General features: G+C 41.8%; 2 protein-coding genes across 10 annotated transcripts; both read right to left on the bottom strand.

Annotated features, from left to right (window-relative positions):
- Positions 1-227: 227 nt before the first annotated feature.
- Positions 228-5558, bottom strand: LOC148892661 (uncharacterized). The gene is made up of 11 exons (XM_089005813.1): positions 5518-5558; positions 5341-5426; positions 4168-4950; positions 3616-4044; positions 3039-3353; positions 2747-2952; positions 1762-1913; positions 1203-1445; positions 965-1124; positions 767-842; positions 228-669 (listed from the first exon to the last, which is right to left on the bottom strand). The coding sequence occupies exons 2-11, from the start codon at positions 5396-5398 to the stop codon at positions 650-652; spliced, it is 2442 nt and encodes an 813-aa protein (XP_088861939.1). The 5' UTR covers positions 5399-5426; positions 5518-5558; the 3' UTR covers positions 228-649.
- A 1980-nt stretch (positions 5559-7538) lies between these two features.
- Positions 7539-17140, bottom strand: slc26a11 (solute carrier family 26 member 11). 9 transcript variants are annotated; one of them, XM_089007003.1, is made up of 17 exons: positions 17073-17140; positions 16652-16749; positions 16459-16540; positions 16271-16380; positions 15905-16156; positions 14968-15160; positions 14675-14760; positions 14203-14437; positions 13938-14116; positions 13777-13849; positions 13150-13261; positions 12961-13016; positions 11749-11889; positions 11546-11673; positions 10507-10606; positions 10277-10410; positions 7539-9820 (listed from the first exon to the last, which is right to left on the bottom strand). In XM_089007003.1, exons 5-17 carry the CDS (start codon positions 16115-16117, stop codon positions 9716-9718), a joined length of 1755 nt encoding a protein of 584 aa, XP_088863129.1. In that variant the 5' UTR covers positions 16118-16156; positions 16271-16380; positions 16459-16540; positions 16652-16749; positions 17073-17140; the 3' UTR covers positions 7539-9715. The 9 variants fall into 9 exon arrangements, with proteins under 9 accessions (XP_088863129.1, XP_088863125.1, XP_088863130.1 ...); XM_089006999.1 differs by having other exon boundaries at positions 15905-16094; XM_089007004.1 differs by having other exon boundaries at positions 16465-16540.
- Positions 17141-17209: the final 69 nt, after the last annotated feature.

Below are 17209 nucleotides of genomic sequence, written 5' to 3'. Positions count from 1 at the left end.
TGATTTTATATCTGTTCTATTTATTAATTTATTTATTTATTTGATCTGCTTTGACCCCCGGCCTAATTTACCTGACAACAGGCGAATAAGGAGAATACTGACATTTATTTTTTTTTCCCGCTTTTTGCAGTGGCAATATTATTACATCTAAGAAATCGTTTTGTGATTCATTTGCAAACTAACACATTTCACACACATTTTTTCATTTTAATGAAGAACACAGGACATTCTTTGCAAAATGATTTTATTCTTTAATTTGAAGATGATTTGTTGATTATTATTTGTTCGAGAGTTTCACTTTCAAAAAGCACTGGTATTTTTGTGGCATATAATCATGCTGTCCTGCACAGTGAGATTTGTGCTGAACCCTTCTGCCTCACACTATGGAGGTCCAAATCTGATCTATGTTGAAACATCTCTGTGTTGAGTATGCACTTCCTCCTCATCCTTGAGTGGATCTTCTCCGCATTCTCCAGTCACACCTGCCCTCATTGATGCATCTCGAAAAATTTCTTTGGTTAATGAATTACTCATAGATTTGAATGAAAGTATGAATGATTGTTTGTTTTGTTTGTTGCCTGTGTTTGAGGGCTGAATGGTCGAGGGTTTACCCCACCTCCAAACTACGTCATTCTGTTTTTAGTGGATGTCACTCAGATGATTTATTCCCTGAAGATAAAAAAGGAAAGAGAGAGAACGGGCCTTTGCAATTATTTCTATTTTGTCAACACGCCGTATAGCCTGATACCCGACTGAGTGTGCTTACAAGTGATTGGGCCAATGGTGACTGGTTCCACTGGAGCAGAGTCTGAGACAGAGCGTTGTGCTCTCCTTGAGCAAGGCTACAGGTATGTGGCGGGAGTACGTGAAAAGCAATCGGAAAACATGATCGGCAAGTATTTAATAAACAATTGAAAAGTGGTTGCCAAGCTATGAATCAAATGGAAAAGAGTATATTACTGACCGGAATGCAAGAGCGCCCCCCGCGATCACACAGGCTGAGGCTGCAGTGGAGGTAAACATTTCGGTATTCTCCCTGAGGCAGGAAGAAGAGGGCAGCGAAGCGAGCCCGAAGCGATGAGCCACTCTCCACCACCGACACTTGTTGACGGTCAGCAGGACATCTACAACAACCGAGGGGACATCTTTGAGTATCATCCTCTTTTTGTCAAGAATCTAAAGTCATTCCAACTGATGCATACTTGTTGTGGATGAGAGAGTATCGCTCAGCGGTCGCAGGGTTTGAGGAGTGAGAAGCAAAGCATTCCTCCAACACTAGTGTCAATCTGGGGTCTCTTTTGTTCACAGAGACCGCCACATACAATGGTGAGCCCACCGGAAGGACCACTATTCCCGTTGCATAAGGCTCTGTGTAATTGGAGTTGCGGAACAAGACCATGGAGGCTCGGGGTCCGTCACCCGACTTAACAATACCACCTTCCAGGCTGTCAAGAAAAAGCACGTCATCAATCATCGTCAACGTTTTTCTTTGTCAGAATTGAAATGAAAACTTGTAAAGCAGTGCTTTGCATTGCGCTCACAGGGATGTGAACTACCATGTCATTTAACCGTTTCAAGGACAATGGTCACTTTCAGGGAACAGACGATCACAGTATCAGGCTCAAAGGTGCTTGAAAGGGTTAAAATAACCCATTGGCACAGGCTAGACAAATTGTACAACTGTGAAATACTTCACACATGAACATTATATCAATTGCTTATGATGGCAATTGAAGTCGCATTCACAAAACAACTACTCACTCCAGGAATGGCCTGACGGCGACATTCAGCCTGCTGTCTGTGTCCAGGGGATAAGCACATGAGAAAGGAAGTTTCACAGCAAGAGAGAAGGATGCATTGTTCAAGGGGTAGATGAATAAACTGTTGGAGTAGATGGCGTGTGTCCGGTTGGTCTGAAAGACAGATTTGTGGTTAGGAGAAACAGGACCCTCTGTTTAACTGCTGCTCTCATTTAATATTTAATGCAATGCAAATGTAGCATATAAGGATGTTTTTTTTGTGGTGTTCCAAATTATGTTGATCACTGTTTGCCGATCGTTGCCAATCTAGATGAGTAGAACCATTGATGCTAAAGATATTGGGATGCCCCCACCTTCTAATCAATCACAGACAATATTTCTGGCACAACCCCCTTGTTGAGTGAACGCTGGCGCGTCTGGCTGCCGCTGCTCACCCGCAGAAAAACATTCTGTGACTGTTAACTGTCTTTGAGGGTTTTGAAAGGTGCTTATAAATTAAACGAATTATTAATATTATTATTAGTATTATTATTATTATCATCTTTTTTTCAATTGTTTATCTGGTACAGAGAAACATTAGTACTGATGAAGTACAAATGACTAACCCTGTGAGGATTTGAGGTACAGTAAATGCGTTTGCATGGACATTTTTCTCCTTTTTTTGTGTTACAATCAGTCATTAGCAATATTTTATTCCATACTGGAGTACATAAAACACACAAAATATCATCAATCGGTTTCAAAAGAGATTGAAGAATATTTGTGACACTGCATCAAAGATATAATAATTGGCATTAAGTTGATAGCATAAAGCACTCATTACTCAGAGTGAGTGGCAGTATATAAAGTGTCGAATTGCACACATGACATTTTATTTGTGATCAGTAAAATTGCACAGGGGGCCATTTTAAAATAAACGTGGGGCGAAAGTACAGGTGCGCTGAGGTGTCATGTTTTTTTTTTTTTTGTGCTTGTTTTGTTTTTACCGTAAGCGTGTTTCCACAGGCATCTGCCTTTGTGTCAGCCTCGTACCACACAATGCCATTCTGTACCCTGACCCGGGAACAGTTACGGACTGCCAGGTTGCCAGAAAGTGCGTTGTAACCAGCGCTTGTTATGCTAACTGAATCCAGGCCCACTTGGATTTTGTCAGAACCACAAATAAGGTGTGAAGGTCTGAGTGAAGATTGGTCTTCGAAACAAAAAAATGTATGGAATCATTAATTTCATTGTTTCAGTGTAATTAGGCCAAAACCAAATCCAACTACAAGAAATTACCTTCACAAACAACACCGGCATCCTCCCCGTGAACACAGTTGTGTCTTCCAAATCCAAGATGTCGGCAGCTTGTTATTGAGGTTTCATTTCCAAAACAACGGACATCATCCAACCAGATGGGTCCGCTGCCCTGTCCAAAAGCTGCACTGTGCAGTGCTGATCGTGCCCTGCCGCAGTCCAACTGTCTACACACCACGTTGGCGTTGGGGAGGTCCCAAATGTCATCACACACAGTCCCCCACTGTCCATTATGGTAGACCTCAACTCTTCCAGAGCAGCGGTTGTGAGAGTTGACCAGCCTCACAGGCGAAGCAGCTAACACAACAGACAGACAAAAGAGTAACTTTGGGATAAAATACTTTTTCAGGTGTATTTTACAAGGACACATTTGGGGTCAGTGTCTAAATGTTTACAGTGTGGTTCATGAACACTAACCAAATTGGAACATGTTTTTTTCCATGTAATCTTGTTGAACGATAAGTGGAGACAAATGAAACGACCATCAAGATTTCCCTACGGCGTTGGTGTTCTTGTCCAAGCCCTGCTCCGTATCGAAATCGCTGTCCATAATTCATACCTTCACAAACCACTCCAGCATCCTCGTGGTGACCACAGTTGTGCGACCCAATCCCTTGGTGATTGCACTGTCCCAGCTTGACTTCACTTCCGGTGCATCTGACGTTGTCCAGCCAAATGGGACCTGTGCCCTGTCCGAAGTGAGCCCTGTGGGTTGCCGCCAGGGCCCTGCCGCAGCCCAACTGTCTGCACACCACTTGAGCGTGCTTCAGGTCCCAGATGTCGTCACAAACCGTTCCCCACTGGCCGCGTTGGAAGATTTCCACTCTGCCAGAGCAGGAGCCGTTTCCGCCATTCGCCAGACGGACGTCCCCTTCAGTCACTGGTACCGTAGGTGTTGTTTGTGGGGTATGGAATCCTGTTGTTCCATTAGTTGGTAAAGCCGTTGTAATAGCATCAGGTTCTAGTGTAGAATATAGTCCATTCACCTCTGAAAAAATATCATCACATAAACATCGACAAATATTTTATTTTATTCTATCATCTGGATAACTGATGGATGGATTTTATGCTGCCTATATTTGAGTGTGAAATGTTTCAAATGGAGCAATACCTGCACAGTAACCAAGATAGCACGTCGATGGCTTCACAAGTTTATACACGTAGTAGCTGCTAGCTGCTGCAGAGCATAGCTTGACGTGGATGTTGTGTGTAGCAAAATGGCAGCATTGTCCGCTCCATGCGTTACACACAGTACGAGATGCAATCATATTAGACTGTGTGGGATGAGGTCCTCTTATCCACAGTGGTGCATGGGTTCCACACATGTTTTCATCTATACATCGCTCTGGAATACGTGCACTGTTGTGCCCCAGAAACAGGCGATACCAGCCTCGCCATTCAATATTTCGGTCACATTTTGCCAGGTTGGAGTTATTATATCCAAACTGTGTCGAACGCCAGTGATCATTCAGGGCAGTGTAGTCCTGGCAGGGATCGGCACATCTATTTCCAATGCAGTCCATGCCTGCTGGACACACTGTGTTTCCACAAGAGAACCGGACTGATTGTGAGGAAATGCCTGATCTGGAGTTTGCGGCAGGCTCGAGGCATTCATAAGTGCCGGGTGTGTTTTGGCAAATCAGAGGTGCCGCGCAAGGCGATTCGGCGAGCGAGCACTCGTCCGCGTCCACGCAGCCACTGCCAGGTGCCCACTCGTAACCTTGACTACAACAAGAGCCATCGGCACAGGCTACGGCATTGTAACAGGTGAGACCATCGCCTACAAAGCCATCGTTGCACACACAGGACGAGCCAGTAAAGGAGTCGCCACTTTCGTCTGACTCTTGGCACATCGCTTCTTCATGGCAGAAACCACAGCTGGAAACGACTGTCCCTAAGATGATGAAAAAGAAAAAATAATTCTCCTGTGCACTTGTGACCTAAGTCAGGATAAGCATCAAAGAAGTATTAATAATTTAGAGTAAATCAACAATCAGAATTAAGGTGTAATGGAAAGTAGAAAAACAATTGAAATTGGATTTTATAATCTCCTGCCAGAAATAAAAGCAGAAGACTGTTTAAGGAGACATTCTGTTATTGTGTCTGCACATTCTGTTATTGAGAGTCAGCATGGCTATGAGTCAAAACAAAAAGCTATGTGCGTGTGCAAGTAACTTGGATAATACAAAGCAAACTAATTTACAAATATAATGTGACTACATGATATACAGTTTTACTCCAACACCAACACACAGGCTATCTTTTGATTAGAAAAACGGTATACCTGAAATCCCTCCAGTGTTGAGCAGTAGGATTAGGGGCAATAACACCCCTCCAAACATCTTCAAAATGGACCACACACAAAATTTACTGAAAGGCAATGATCCTAATTTTAGACAGATTTCAAAGGTACAATCCAAATATTTTTTAAAATATTCTCCAAGTGTTGTCTTTTACTTACCTTGAGAAACAAAGTGAGCCTCTGAGTTGTTAATGTTGCCGGTGACAAGAGTGTGACCTCATTTATACTGCTAACCCGCTTTTGGTGTCAAAAGATCCTACAAAGCAATCAATTGTCTAACACAAAAATAGGTCCTTGACTGCATTGATACAGAGGAACTGATAAATATGACATACAATCAAACAGAACTGGCATACAAAGCCCAAAGCCAAGAACCAGAAATTAAATATAAGGCGTGGAGAAAAAAAAATAAACATTGTTGACCCCTTTTCCTCAGAAATTGTGACGCAAATGCAAATGGTGCCAATGAATGAATAGATCATATAATAATAAGTGTGCAACATGAACTGAAACCAGAAGTGTGCAACGAGGCAAATCATTCATTGGTGGGTGTCGTCAAATTGACAAAGATTTGAAGGACACAATATTATTGTGTACCGGGAATAACTTTATTTTCTAAGTATATTTTGTGTAAATCAAAGTCAGCTTAATTGTCAAATATGCTAATATGAATGACATACAGCACAGATGAAATTAATGTCCTCTCCGACCCAGCGTGCAAGGCACTTATAATGTGGCTAAAAAAGACATACAATTGACAACAGACAATACATGTAATTTCTGAATGTAAAGTGAGGTAGTGTCGTATGTAGAGTGAGGTAGTGACCTATGTAAAGTGAGGTAGTGACATATGTAAAGTGAGGTAGTGACATATATAAAGTGACGTAATGTAGTAATGCAATAACAAACAAAAAGGGTTGAAGTGAGGTATGGAAGAAAAAAAACAAGAAAAAAAAATAGAGTTCAGGATGATAGTGTAGCGTGTACTCAGAGTTCGGTGAGTGTGGCAGTGGGAAGGGGCAGGGGGGGCAGGGCTGGGAGAGAGTTGAGTCTCCTGACTGCCTGGTGGCAGAAACTGTCCTTAGGCCTGCTGGTCTTGACTCGGAGACTCCGCAGTCTCCTACCCGATGGCAGCACGCTGTAGAGCAGGCGTGTCAAAGTAGTTTTTTGCCGCGGGCCACATTGTAGTTATGGTTTCCTCTCAAGGGCCGTTATGAATTTGGGGAAGGCATTAGAATGTTTAAATCCCTTCAAATACTACATATAGAGCACACAGCAAATTAATGAATAACTCGTTTTCAAATCTGAAGTCAAGAATAATGACTTTTATTGTGGTTGACATCCAAAAATATGAAATTTTGGCTCAGATTTTAGCAATCATCATGGAATTTAACAAGTTTGATTTGCTTTCGCGGGCCGAAAAAAATGATGTGGCGGGCCGGATTTGGCCCGCGGGCCTTGACTTTGACACCTGTGCTGTAGAGGCTGAGGGAGTGCTGGTTGGGATGGCTAGCAATCCCACCCACCACAACCCACACAAAAACTCCACACAAAAACGTATTTTTGTGTGTATGTGAACACGGTTGTTCAAAAGTTTGGGGTCACTCAGAAAATGTTCATGCTTTAAATAAAAGCAATACTTTTTTTTCTTAGAAAAAACACACAACACTAAATTGTCCCTCGTGTGATTGTAACCACGGATGGTTGTTCGTCTTTCTGTGCCCTGCAATTGGCTGGCAACCAGTTCAAGGTGTCCCCTCCCAAAGACTGCTTGGATAGGCTCCATCAACTCCCGCGGCCCTTGTGATGTAAAAGTGGATGAGAAAGTGAATGAATATCTGTCAATCGATTTATCTATTAATCTGTCAATCTATTGGTCAATAGATCTATAGATATAAATGTATATAATGTAACAAACACATTACCCTGCAAAATTTTGGGATCAATGAGAAATGTGTTTCACCCTTTAAATTGCTTTTCTTTTTTGCATACAAATGTGTTTGTGTGTGCATGCATGCGTGTGCTTGTGCATGTGTGTGTGTGCGCGTGTGTGCATGTGCATGTGCGAGTGTGTTGACTGAAAATGATGTGTTCAGTTTCCTTCTTGTACTTGGCAAACACTATATTAAGCATTAGTTTTCATTGAACTCTATTTAAAATCAAACACCTCTACTCATACAAATGTAAAGTACCTTTTTCAAATCTTCTTCGCGGAACAATCCTAGCACAACACATGACCGGTATGTACTTAAGATGTGGTACAGAGGTGGTGTCAAAAACTTCAAGACATTCTTTTGAATAAAACAAACATATATTTCCAGTATATGATCATTCATCCTGATATTTGTCAGACAGCAGTGAAAAAGTCATTTGTCAGTGGGGAATTTAAAGTAAAAACTTTTTTATAATAATAAAACATTTCATTTCTAAGCGCCTTTCCAAACTCTCAAGGTCACTTTACAATCATGGGATTTTTTTGTCAGAATAATCAGTTGAAAGTTTAATTATAAAAAAAATGTGTCTGCATTAAAGAATGCCTAAATGTTTCCCACACAATACAATATTCTTAGTACTGAGCACATGTAGTATTTTACACAGTCGTAATGGTTCTGAGATGTCAAGCGTGGTACCGATGATTTTTAACTTATAGGTTGTAGACAGTTAGTAGAAATGTTTCTGATTCTGATTATTCTGCGACGATACAAGTTCCCACATGGAACATATGAAACTGAATGGCAAATGACAGGAAGTGCAGCACCTACTGTGTTGTGTTTGACCCACCAATGTATTCCGTAAACAAATACAGTGCTGGTCAGACTTTCGCTCGAAGATATCGTGGTGAGCAATTTGCTTTTTGCAGCACAACAAACTACAATGTGATGGCAGGTGCCTCCTTTACCTGATGATTTGCCACCCCAGGTGTCACCACTGTTGTCATATATCCTTTAGTGACACCTCAGCTTACGAACGCTTTAGCTCACGAACTTTGCCATTGTGAGAGCTATTTAGAGTGATGTGTGGCGATACCCTGTTCACATTCAGGACATGTTTGAGTGGCCAAAACAATGGAATCAGCAAAAGGACCAGAAATTTGGAAAAATGCACTTTGATTCTAGCAAAGCGAATGATTTTCTCTCTGTGTTTTTTTGGGTTGTCATATTATTTGTTTTTTTTTCCAAGAAGGCGGCGTGTGAACACGCAGCGGCTCCTCTCTCTCCCGGCAAATTGGCATTTTCGTGTTTATTATGTTTGTTAAAGTCATTATAAGTGCCTTGCACGCTGGGTCCGAGAGGACAGTAATTTCATCTGTGCTGTATGTCATGCATATTAGCATATTTGACAATAAAGCTGACTTTGACATTGCCTTGACTTTGATTTTAATGATAACATCGACGAGCATTCTTTTTACAAGCCCCTTTAAGACCTATTTTCCAAATGGGATTTATAAAAAAGGTTGGTGAGATAATCAATGAATAACTGGTTATTGTGTATGAAAACACTTGATTCAGAATATTGGACATGTAAGTAATCCTGTATCAAAATTATTTCAAACTAAAAGAGTGGAATCATCTGTAATGATTTGCAACTAACATTGCTGCTGATATAATGTGTGGAGTGGCTGACCATGCAACAGAATTCCCTGAGCAATGACAATGTTGGACATCAACCCACTATGACTTGAGATCTCCTTGCAAGAGAGAACACAGTACATGGAGCAAGTAAGTAATCCCATTGTGCGCAAGAGACAGCACGGCACACCATCGAATTGCAAACAATGTAACATGACACTAATAATCATTCTTTCAATTCCAAAGGTTCTCATCTCCACTCGGTGCTGGTGGTACATGTATGGTCCAATATACATCTTGCCAACAACCTTCTCCTCCAACTCTTCAAACACCTGAATCACATCAGTTAAGTATAAAATGTCGCTTTCCGAATCAATTTCTGACTGGCTTTGTCCACATTCCAAAATGTGCGCCGCTATTATTGTCTCAAAGTGGCGTTACACTTCCGGGTTTGTCGCTCTTCAGAGTCTCACTTGTGGAAAATGATTACTTTTTTGAATGTCCATCAATTCATCCAGCATGGGTATACCAGCACTGTTTTTGATTCGGAGTAAGTCAGTGCCATTTGACTGTCATTGCTGGACACTTCCGGGGCGCTCATGTTTTACTGCGCCTGTCATGGGCAGCATTTTCACAGCCCCGCTTTGTTCAGCGGAGAGGTCGGTTGGACGGTCTGCAGCTGGATGGCTACACTGTGGCCTGATTGTTTGTTCACGATCTCCAGTTGAGTTTAGTGAGCATCGGGATACATCACTTCCTTAGGCAGTAGATGGACATTTCCTCCTGCATTATGAATTGAGGTTCCCTGATCCCATCTGCAGTGCTGTCTCAACACTGTCAGCATATCTGAGGCCCGCCAGATCTGCAGCTAAAATAATCTCCAGGACATTTGGCTGGTGGAGGAAGCAAATACAAGCAAGAAAATGTTTTAGATGTTGCAGTGCACAATCTGGTGCTACAATGCAAGCAAGCAATCAAAATGTTTTTATTTAGCATGTGACACACATGGACACACAATCAGCACTAGAAGGCAGTTTCTGAGTGCCCATCCAGAGCCATCAACTTTACATTGTCTACCCGTCGAGGCTTTGGAGGGCTTGTAAGGTGGTTGAGAGGATTTTACTGTGAAGATCACATTATAAGTGGGAACAGAAGAAAGCATTTTGGATTTTTTTTTTTGTAATAGCGATGTACTGTAACTCCTTTCTGAATAAGTCAATGGCCATCTGTGGTGTTTTGTAAAGGAGGAGAAAATGAGACTGCACTAGCCAAAGAGTATTTAAAAATGTCTAAGAAAAACAATAACAATTGGAAATTTACTTTTTACATGAAAAGATTATTGGGTATACCTGCAGTCCAGAAAGGATTAGATGCACATCTTGGCGTTTGAACTGTCCCAGCAAGTCACTCAGCTCATTAATCACTGTGTAATCTATCACACTGACATGGCTGCAATCCAATACAATTGACCGTGGAGGAGAGTCTGGTGAACATGGTGAAAAAAACAACCAAAAAAAAGAAGCTCATTCTTTCTCTTACACTTCACTTCACCATTGTCATCTTTAGGTTGTGGACTTACCCTGTAGAGCTTGTGTATGTATGATGTGGCTCAGATGTTCTGCAGCAGGAAAGCTGAGCCCGCTGGCCAACTCAATGAGCATGACACCTTGATTTGACATCTACACACAAAAGGCACATGGAAGACACAACTGTCATCACGAACGCACAGGCAAATTGCCTGTCTGCCTCATTATTTTCTGTATTGCATAATAACGGTACTAATTATGTTGATAATTGATCCACCCCTCACTATTGATTATCACTATACCAGTATTATCAGAAACAATTCTTCTTATCCTGGTCCCATTCGCTCTAGCCATTATTTTCTTGATGGTATGTAGAGTGTACAGTAGCTTATCTCCGATACCTCTAAATTGCAAGCCAGGGGATAACATAAACAGTAACACAACGGCTTTTTTGCTGTTACGCCCTTAAAACTGCTGGGTTAAAAGTAAGCCAAATTGGGTCAAACAAACATGCGAATCAAACCTCTGAAGACGGAGGACACCGATTTGCTGTGGCGACCCCTGAAGGGAAAAGCCAAAAGTCAAAGAAGAAAGGGGAGTCAGCCTAATGGTGGGTCCAAAATGGAAGTAGCCAAACAGGGGAATTTCAGCAAGACAAATAAAAGTGTTTAACGTGTACTATGGGATGTAATTTGTATTTCTTGAGCTACGTCTGTATAAGCTCTCAGTCGTATAGGAGTGGTCCATCGATGAAAAGGTTTATTCAGCCGTCATCTGGACTTCTTTGTAGATTTCGGACGTTTCGCTTCTCATCTAAGAGGCTTTGTAAGCGAACTAAAATTTGCAGGTCGTTTTGGCCCTACATATATCCCTACTGTCCAGAAGTGAGAGAGTTCAACAAAACATGTCACATTTCCATTAAACACTCGGGCACCGTTTTAAGTTGTGGGAAAATTGCATACAATCGCTTTTCTATTTATGTATAAAGACGGTTCTAGTGGCTTTAATTTTCTTCTATTGTAAAATGGCCCGAATGTGATAAAAAAGTCCCTGCCTGTCTCGCAAAGTAACTCATACTGTAACATCAATTACCTTTATTCCAGGTCGAGCGAGGGTGTACATGAGTAAGGCTCCAGATACAGCCACACCTCCGATGATTCCATACTGCACCCGCCAGAAACTCAGCAAGAAGGTCACAATGAAGGGAAGGAGGTCAAGCTCTGGAGATGACACAGAAGCATAAAACTGTGAGGTAAAACTGTGAAAGTGCACTGTGTACGAATGTAGGAACATACTGTGTATCTTCCATATTTTAGCCACGACATGATAATCAACCATAGGAGCGACCGCGGAGATGACAACTGCAGCCAGAGAAGCTTTTGGGATGTAGTAGAAGGCCGGCATGAGGAACGCCAAAGACAGCAACACTATCACACCTGCAAAAACAAATACATACACTGGTGAGGTAATTGTTAAGGCAATTCGCTATATGAACACATTTTGGATTGAATTGGATTTGCCTTTATTAGACTCGCAGTGGAGAAATTTACATTTCACAGCAGCAAAGTTATGAAAGAAATGAAATTAGAAAAGCAAAATACAGGAGCTACTGGAAAGGCAGCTTTTAAACATATTTTCTATTTCCTTTCACATCGTTTTATTTTCTCGGACTTCCTGTGATCATGTCACATTCTGTCCAGCTTTACATGACGTCACATCCTGTCAGTCTTGTTAAAAGGTCTCCCAACAAGCCCCTCCTCTCTCTTCCCTCTTGGCTCTTCTCCCCTGCCTGCCCCTCGGGGTGGGCAGTCACATTTTGTGCCATCCCAAAGATTAAGATTAAGAATTTGTTTTTACTTTTGATGCCTGCTTCATTAATAAGACCCTAACAGTAATTGACAACATTTGGGTCTAAATGAGTACATTCTCTCTCTCACTTCATTCAATTTAAGCGCAATTTACTAATTACGCTATGTACAGTAAAGTCTCGTTATATCAACATCGGATATATCGATAGTCCCGGTTATATCGATACTATTTCTATGCACGCACGGAGAAAATTCCATGCAAACAGGGTTGGATATATCGATAGTCCCGGTTATATCTATATTTTTTCGGACTCCCTTGAATATCGATATAACGAGACTTTACTGTACTTAATTTTAGGGGAATATTTTCGAGGTACTGCACAGTACGAGCTGCATATAACCGATCTGCCATAGCAATATAGCCACGTGCACAGTCAAATACCCAAGGTGTAATGAAATTTTATGTGAAAAAATATGCCTTTAAAAATCTAATCATGCTCCGCGTTACACAGTACAGTAGGGGCATATTAATACACAATTAAAAAAAAACATGTCTTTATTATTGTGGCTGCAGTGTAGACCTTGGGGTGCCTGAGTCCGGTCTTCAAGAACCCCTACTTGACAGTGTATGTGAACAAGATGGAAAAAACATCAATATCAAGCATTAAAATATGTAAATACAAAAGGGTTTGCACTCACTTGTGACAATTCCTCCTGCCGGAGTACAAACCCCAGTCTGCGAATTCACTGCGGTCCTAAACATAATGCCAAAAGATTAATTTGTACACACTGTCCACATTTATTCCTGCTCTCTTCTTCACATTTCCTCTCTCTCTCTCTCTCATACACATGCACGCACAAATAACACACGCACGCACACGGACACACCTTCCAAAGCTGCCGGTAACAGGGTAGGCTGAGACAAAAGAGCCCATGACGTTGGTCATACCAATTGCCAACAGTTCCTGGTGGGTATCTATTCTGTAGTTGTTCTGTTTGGCTGAGAACAAATAAGAAGGCAAAAGTTTTTAGCATTAGTACGCTGGCCTAAATATGTGTTGAATTAAAAAGGCCTTCTTCGACACCCTAAACATTGAGTTTGTTAATACAATCGTGGATGAATTTTTATACATTCATATGTATGAGATAATCTTGCTGTCTTATTAGACTCTTGAATTTTCTTTTGACTGGGGGTTATTTCTGAAATAACAAACTTGCTCAAGTTACATTTAATCTTCTTCTTTTCCTTTCAGCTTTTCACTTCAGGGGTCACCACAGCGAATCAGTGTCCTCCATCTAACCCGGTTTTGTGCATCCTCTTCTCTCACAATGTTGCCCGCGGAAAAAAAAATTGTTTGACACCCCTGTTATAGACTTGGCAGGGTCTACCCTGCCTACTAAGACAACCGAGATCGGCTCTGACATTCTCGCGACTCTTGTGAAAATGAGTAAGAATGCAGTAAGGATACTTTGTATGAACCAATCTGAACAGCTTTTTCAACTTGGAAAACTCACCAAATGCTTTTGCAATCGCAATGCTCTCCAGCAATCCCATGAAAGGAATCACAGCGAGACCTCCCCCAAAGCCCTGTGTACGTAAAGTTCAAAGAAGAAGACTAAGAAATCAGCCTTGAGATGGTAAAAACAGATGTGCCACCCTCCCCCGGACTCTTTACCTCCACAATCTCTCCAAACGTTACCACAGTGCCATTGGTGGTGGTGTCTGAAGTGGGCGGGGGCTTGAAAGGCGGAAGCCCCTGGGACGTTTTCCCAGTGATTGAGAAAACATGAAGGCCAGAAGCTTCGCACGAAAAGGCGCAAAAAGATGCGCCCACGACTATGAGGGCGTTACGCACTGATCAAAACACAAAAGAAAGTGAAGGAGAACTGTTGTGCAGACGTGCAGGCCAAATCAAAGGAGTATTGTACACTGGCACTGACTGGTAGCAACGGCCCACACAAGTTTTCTGGCGGCACTGGGGAGCCTGGGAGCATCATCATCATCATCATCATCATCGGATTGCAGACGTGTCTTCATTGACGTCAACATGATAAGCAAGATTACACAGAGCAGACCAAGGACCACGTCACCTATACGCGCCTCTGTGATCTTGTAAAATGTGTAGTAAACCTGCGGGAAGAACTCATGGGGAATATCGTGGAGTCCCAGGATATTCTAGGAATAGAAAAGTCATAGAAAAAGACCAGGAGGAAAATTAATTGTTCATGAAATATGTATAAAAATTATTAGCTTGTATCATCAGGTGAATCATGAAATAATGTGACGGCTATTCAGTTAATTTATTTCGTCTTAATAAACTGTCTCTTTGGAGGGCATTTTATTATTGCTCTCATTAGTCTATTTTCACTGCTTTGGTGCGTTGTGTTTGTGCAATGACAACGATTACCTCACCTTCACCTGCCCAAAGCCAATTGTGATTGCTGCAGCACAAGTAAAGCCTTTTATAACAGGGAATGAGATGAAGTCCAAGAGAAAGCCTGCAACAGAATATTTAACAACTTCACATTTAGACCTGCAGTTTGACAAAGTAGATGTCGCAGCGGAATGAAACATCCTATTGCTTTGTCTTGCTCATAATGGATACAAATCCTTCGACAGAATGTGATGCTTGTTTTTGTGAAGTCAACTGCTGCTAAATTAAATCACTCCATATTCATATGACTTGAGTGGTTCCCTCCCCTCACCTAATCTCAGTAATGCCAAGGAAGCCTGGATGAGACCACAGAGGAGGCTGAGCAGCACGGCTCGGTGCGGTTCACCCCCAACCAACGAGAAGCAGAGAAGGGACATGATGGCTGTGGGACCCAGAGTCACATCCTTGGATGTCCCGAGGAAGGTGTAGATGAAGCCTCCCATGAAGGCAGAGTAGAGCCCGTACTGTGTGTGCGAAAGTGATTGTGTTGAACTTGGATGGAGCTACGGATGAAATCAGGGGTGTCAAACCCATTTTTTAACGCGGTCCGCAATGTAGCCACGGTTTCCTCTTGAGCGCTGTTGTGAATTTGGGGAAACCATTATAATGTTTCATCTCTTCCACGTAGTACATACAGACAGCACAACAAATTAATGAACAACTACTTTTCAAAACTAAAGTAAAAATAATTACTGTTTTTGTGGTTTACATACGACAATTAGAAATTTATGTTCAAACTTTAGCAAGCATCATGGCACTTGACATACTTGATTTACTTTTGCGGGCCGGATAATATTATGAAGGGCCAGATTTGGCCCCCGGGCCTTGACTTAACACCTTTGCATTAAATGATCAGGTCATCTCATAAGACTGGGAGGTTGGGGGGGGGGGGGGGGGGGAATTTAGCCAAACACATTAATAGTTTGGCACTTGTGGGTTAGCAAGTGTAGTAATTTCACTCTTTAACATAGTTCCTTGACACATATATGCCACTCACCGTCATCACTCTAACTTTATGCCTTCATTTTATTTTGTATTTGATATTTATTTATCATGTTGCGTCATTTCTTTGGATAACATCTTACAATGATATCAGAATCAGAAAACATTTCATTGTCCCACAAAAGGAATGATTTACAGATGATGTTATTTAATTTTTAATTTAAATTTAAAAACAATGGGTATTCCACTTTATAGATTGGAGTTACCTGCACGGGAAGGCCTGCTACTTCTGCATAGGCCAAGGCCTGAGGGACAGTTGTCAACCCGACAGTGAGGCCGGCGAGGAGATCCATCTGCAGCCATTTAAGATTGTATTTGGGTAGCCAGGATAAAATAGGCAACCATGCCTTCACTCTCCTGCTGGAACAGCAGCCACTCAGTCTTTCTCTCTTCTCTCTTTGTAGGAGAGGTTGGTCCATGGTGAAGAAAAGGTTGAATAGTATGTGTGAGAGGAGAATCTGCAGAGGTGATTATTGTCAGAAGTCACAAGTGGAGGGAAAGTTGTTTTATGTAAATACGTGTTACATTGCTTTCGGGTACGGGACTTTAGCTACAATCTCCAATGCACTTACACATAAAGATGAAAGTTCCTCCTTTTTGTTTTACATGTCGCCCATGTTGTTATTGGAATGGTGATGTTCATCTAACTTTGTGGCACCTCTTTACTAACATGGTGTACATTCTGAAAAAGATGGATGGATGGATTTGCCTTTATTAGTCTCGCAGTGAAGAAATTTACATTTCACAGCAGCAATCTCACCTTTACCATGATTTCTCTGCAGAAAACAAACATGCGGATCAAACCTCTAAAGATGGAGGACACTGATTTGCCGTGGCGACCCCTTGAAGGGAAAAGCCGAAAGGAAAAGAAGAAGAAACTTCAAGCACGAAGCAAATGCTTGTAAAGAAGACGACTCGTATCTATTTGTTCACACACGTGAATGAAATCTGACCTCTGCATTTGGCACCTCACAGTAATGGACATGGAGTGACCAAAGCAAACTGCAGCGGATGGCCTCGAGCCGGTTTCTCCATGGTGGCAGAGGACGATCTTAAGCAACAATAACACGTTTATAGATTATGAGCACGCGAGAATCACATGACACGGTCGCTAACCGTCTTTCAAGCTCGAGCAACAACTCTCTCGGTTGTTATGTGACTGTTTATAAAGCGTGCATTATCGTGACATTCCATAACAGTTTTGCTCTGCGGGTGGTTTCGATCGAGTTGATCAATGTGAATAAAACCTGAACAAAGCGCGACTAAAGTGTGATTAAGATTTTGAAAGCGTGATCTTTTTAAGGTGGTGAATGAAATACAAAAAAGTACCATTTCGAATAACAATGAAAGTTCATAATTATGGTTCCGTCTTACAATTGCGATTGCACGGGTCCTCGTTGGCCGCTCAGTGGTGCACGATCACTTGTCAAAAAGCATCCCAGCCGAGCCTTCCGGTTGTAAAACGTCACGTGGCTTCGGTCATGTGATAAAACGGGGCGGATTTGTTTGCG

This window comes from Hippocampus bargibanti, linkage group LG10, assembly GCF_051943395.1.
Source record: "Hippocampus bargibanti isolate YZ-2025 linkage group LG10, ASM5194339v1, whole genome shotgun sequence".
Lineage (NCBI taxonomy): Eukaryota > Metazoa > Chordata > Actinopteri > Syngnathiformes > Syngnathidae > Hippocampus > Hippocampus bargibanti.
Note: the sequence above shows the minus strand (reverse complement) of the source record. Positions and strands in the feature narration are given on the sequence as shown.

Coding starts and splice junctions, on each gene's coding strand:
- LOC148892661 (XM_089005813.1), bottom strand. CDS start 5,398: ATGTTTGGAGGGGTGTTATTGCCCCTAATCCTACTGCTCAACACTGGA. Junction 2,953..3,038: donor TGCCGGTGTTGTTTGTGAAG/GTAATTTCTTGT, acceptor TTTGTTTCGAAG/ACCAATCTTCACTCAGACCT. Junction 1,446..1,761: donor GCCGTCAGGCCATTCCTGGA/GTGAGTAGTTGT, acceptor TTTTCTTGACAG/CCTGGAAGGTGGTATTGTTA.
- slc26a11 (XM_089006999.1), bottom strand. CDS start 16,341: ATGAACATCACCATTCCAATAACAACATGGGCGACATGTAAAACAAAA. Junction 11,890..12,960: donor GGCAGGAGGAATTGTCACAA/GTGAGTGCAAAC, acceptor TTGTTTTTGCAG/GTGTGATAGTGTTGCTGTCT. Junction 9,821..10,276: donor TAATCCTTTCTGGACTGCAG/GTATACCCAATA, acceptor TTCCTCCACCAG/CCAAATGTCCTGGAGATTAT.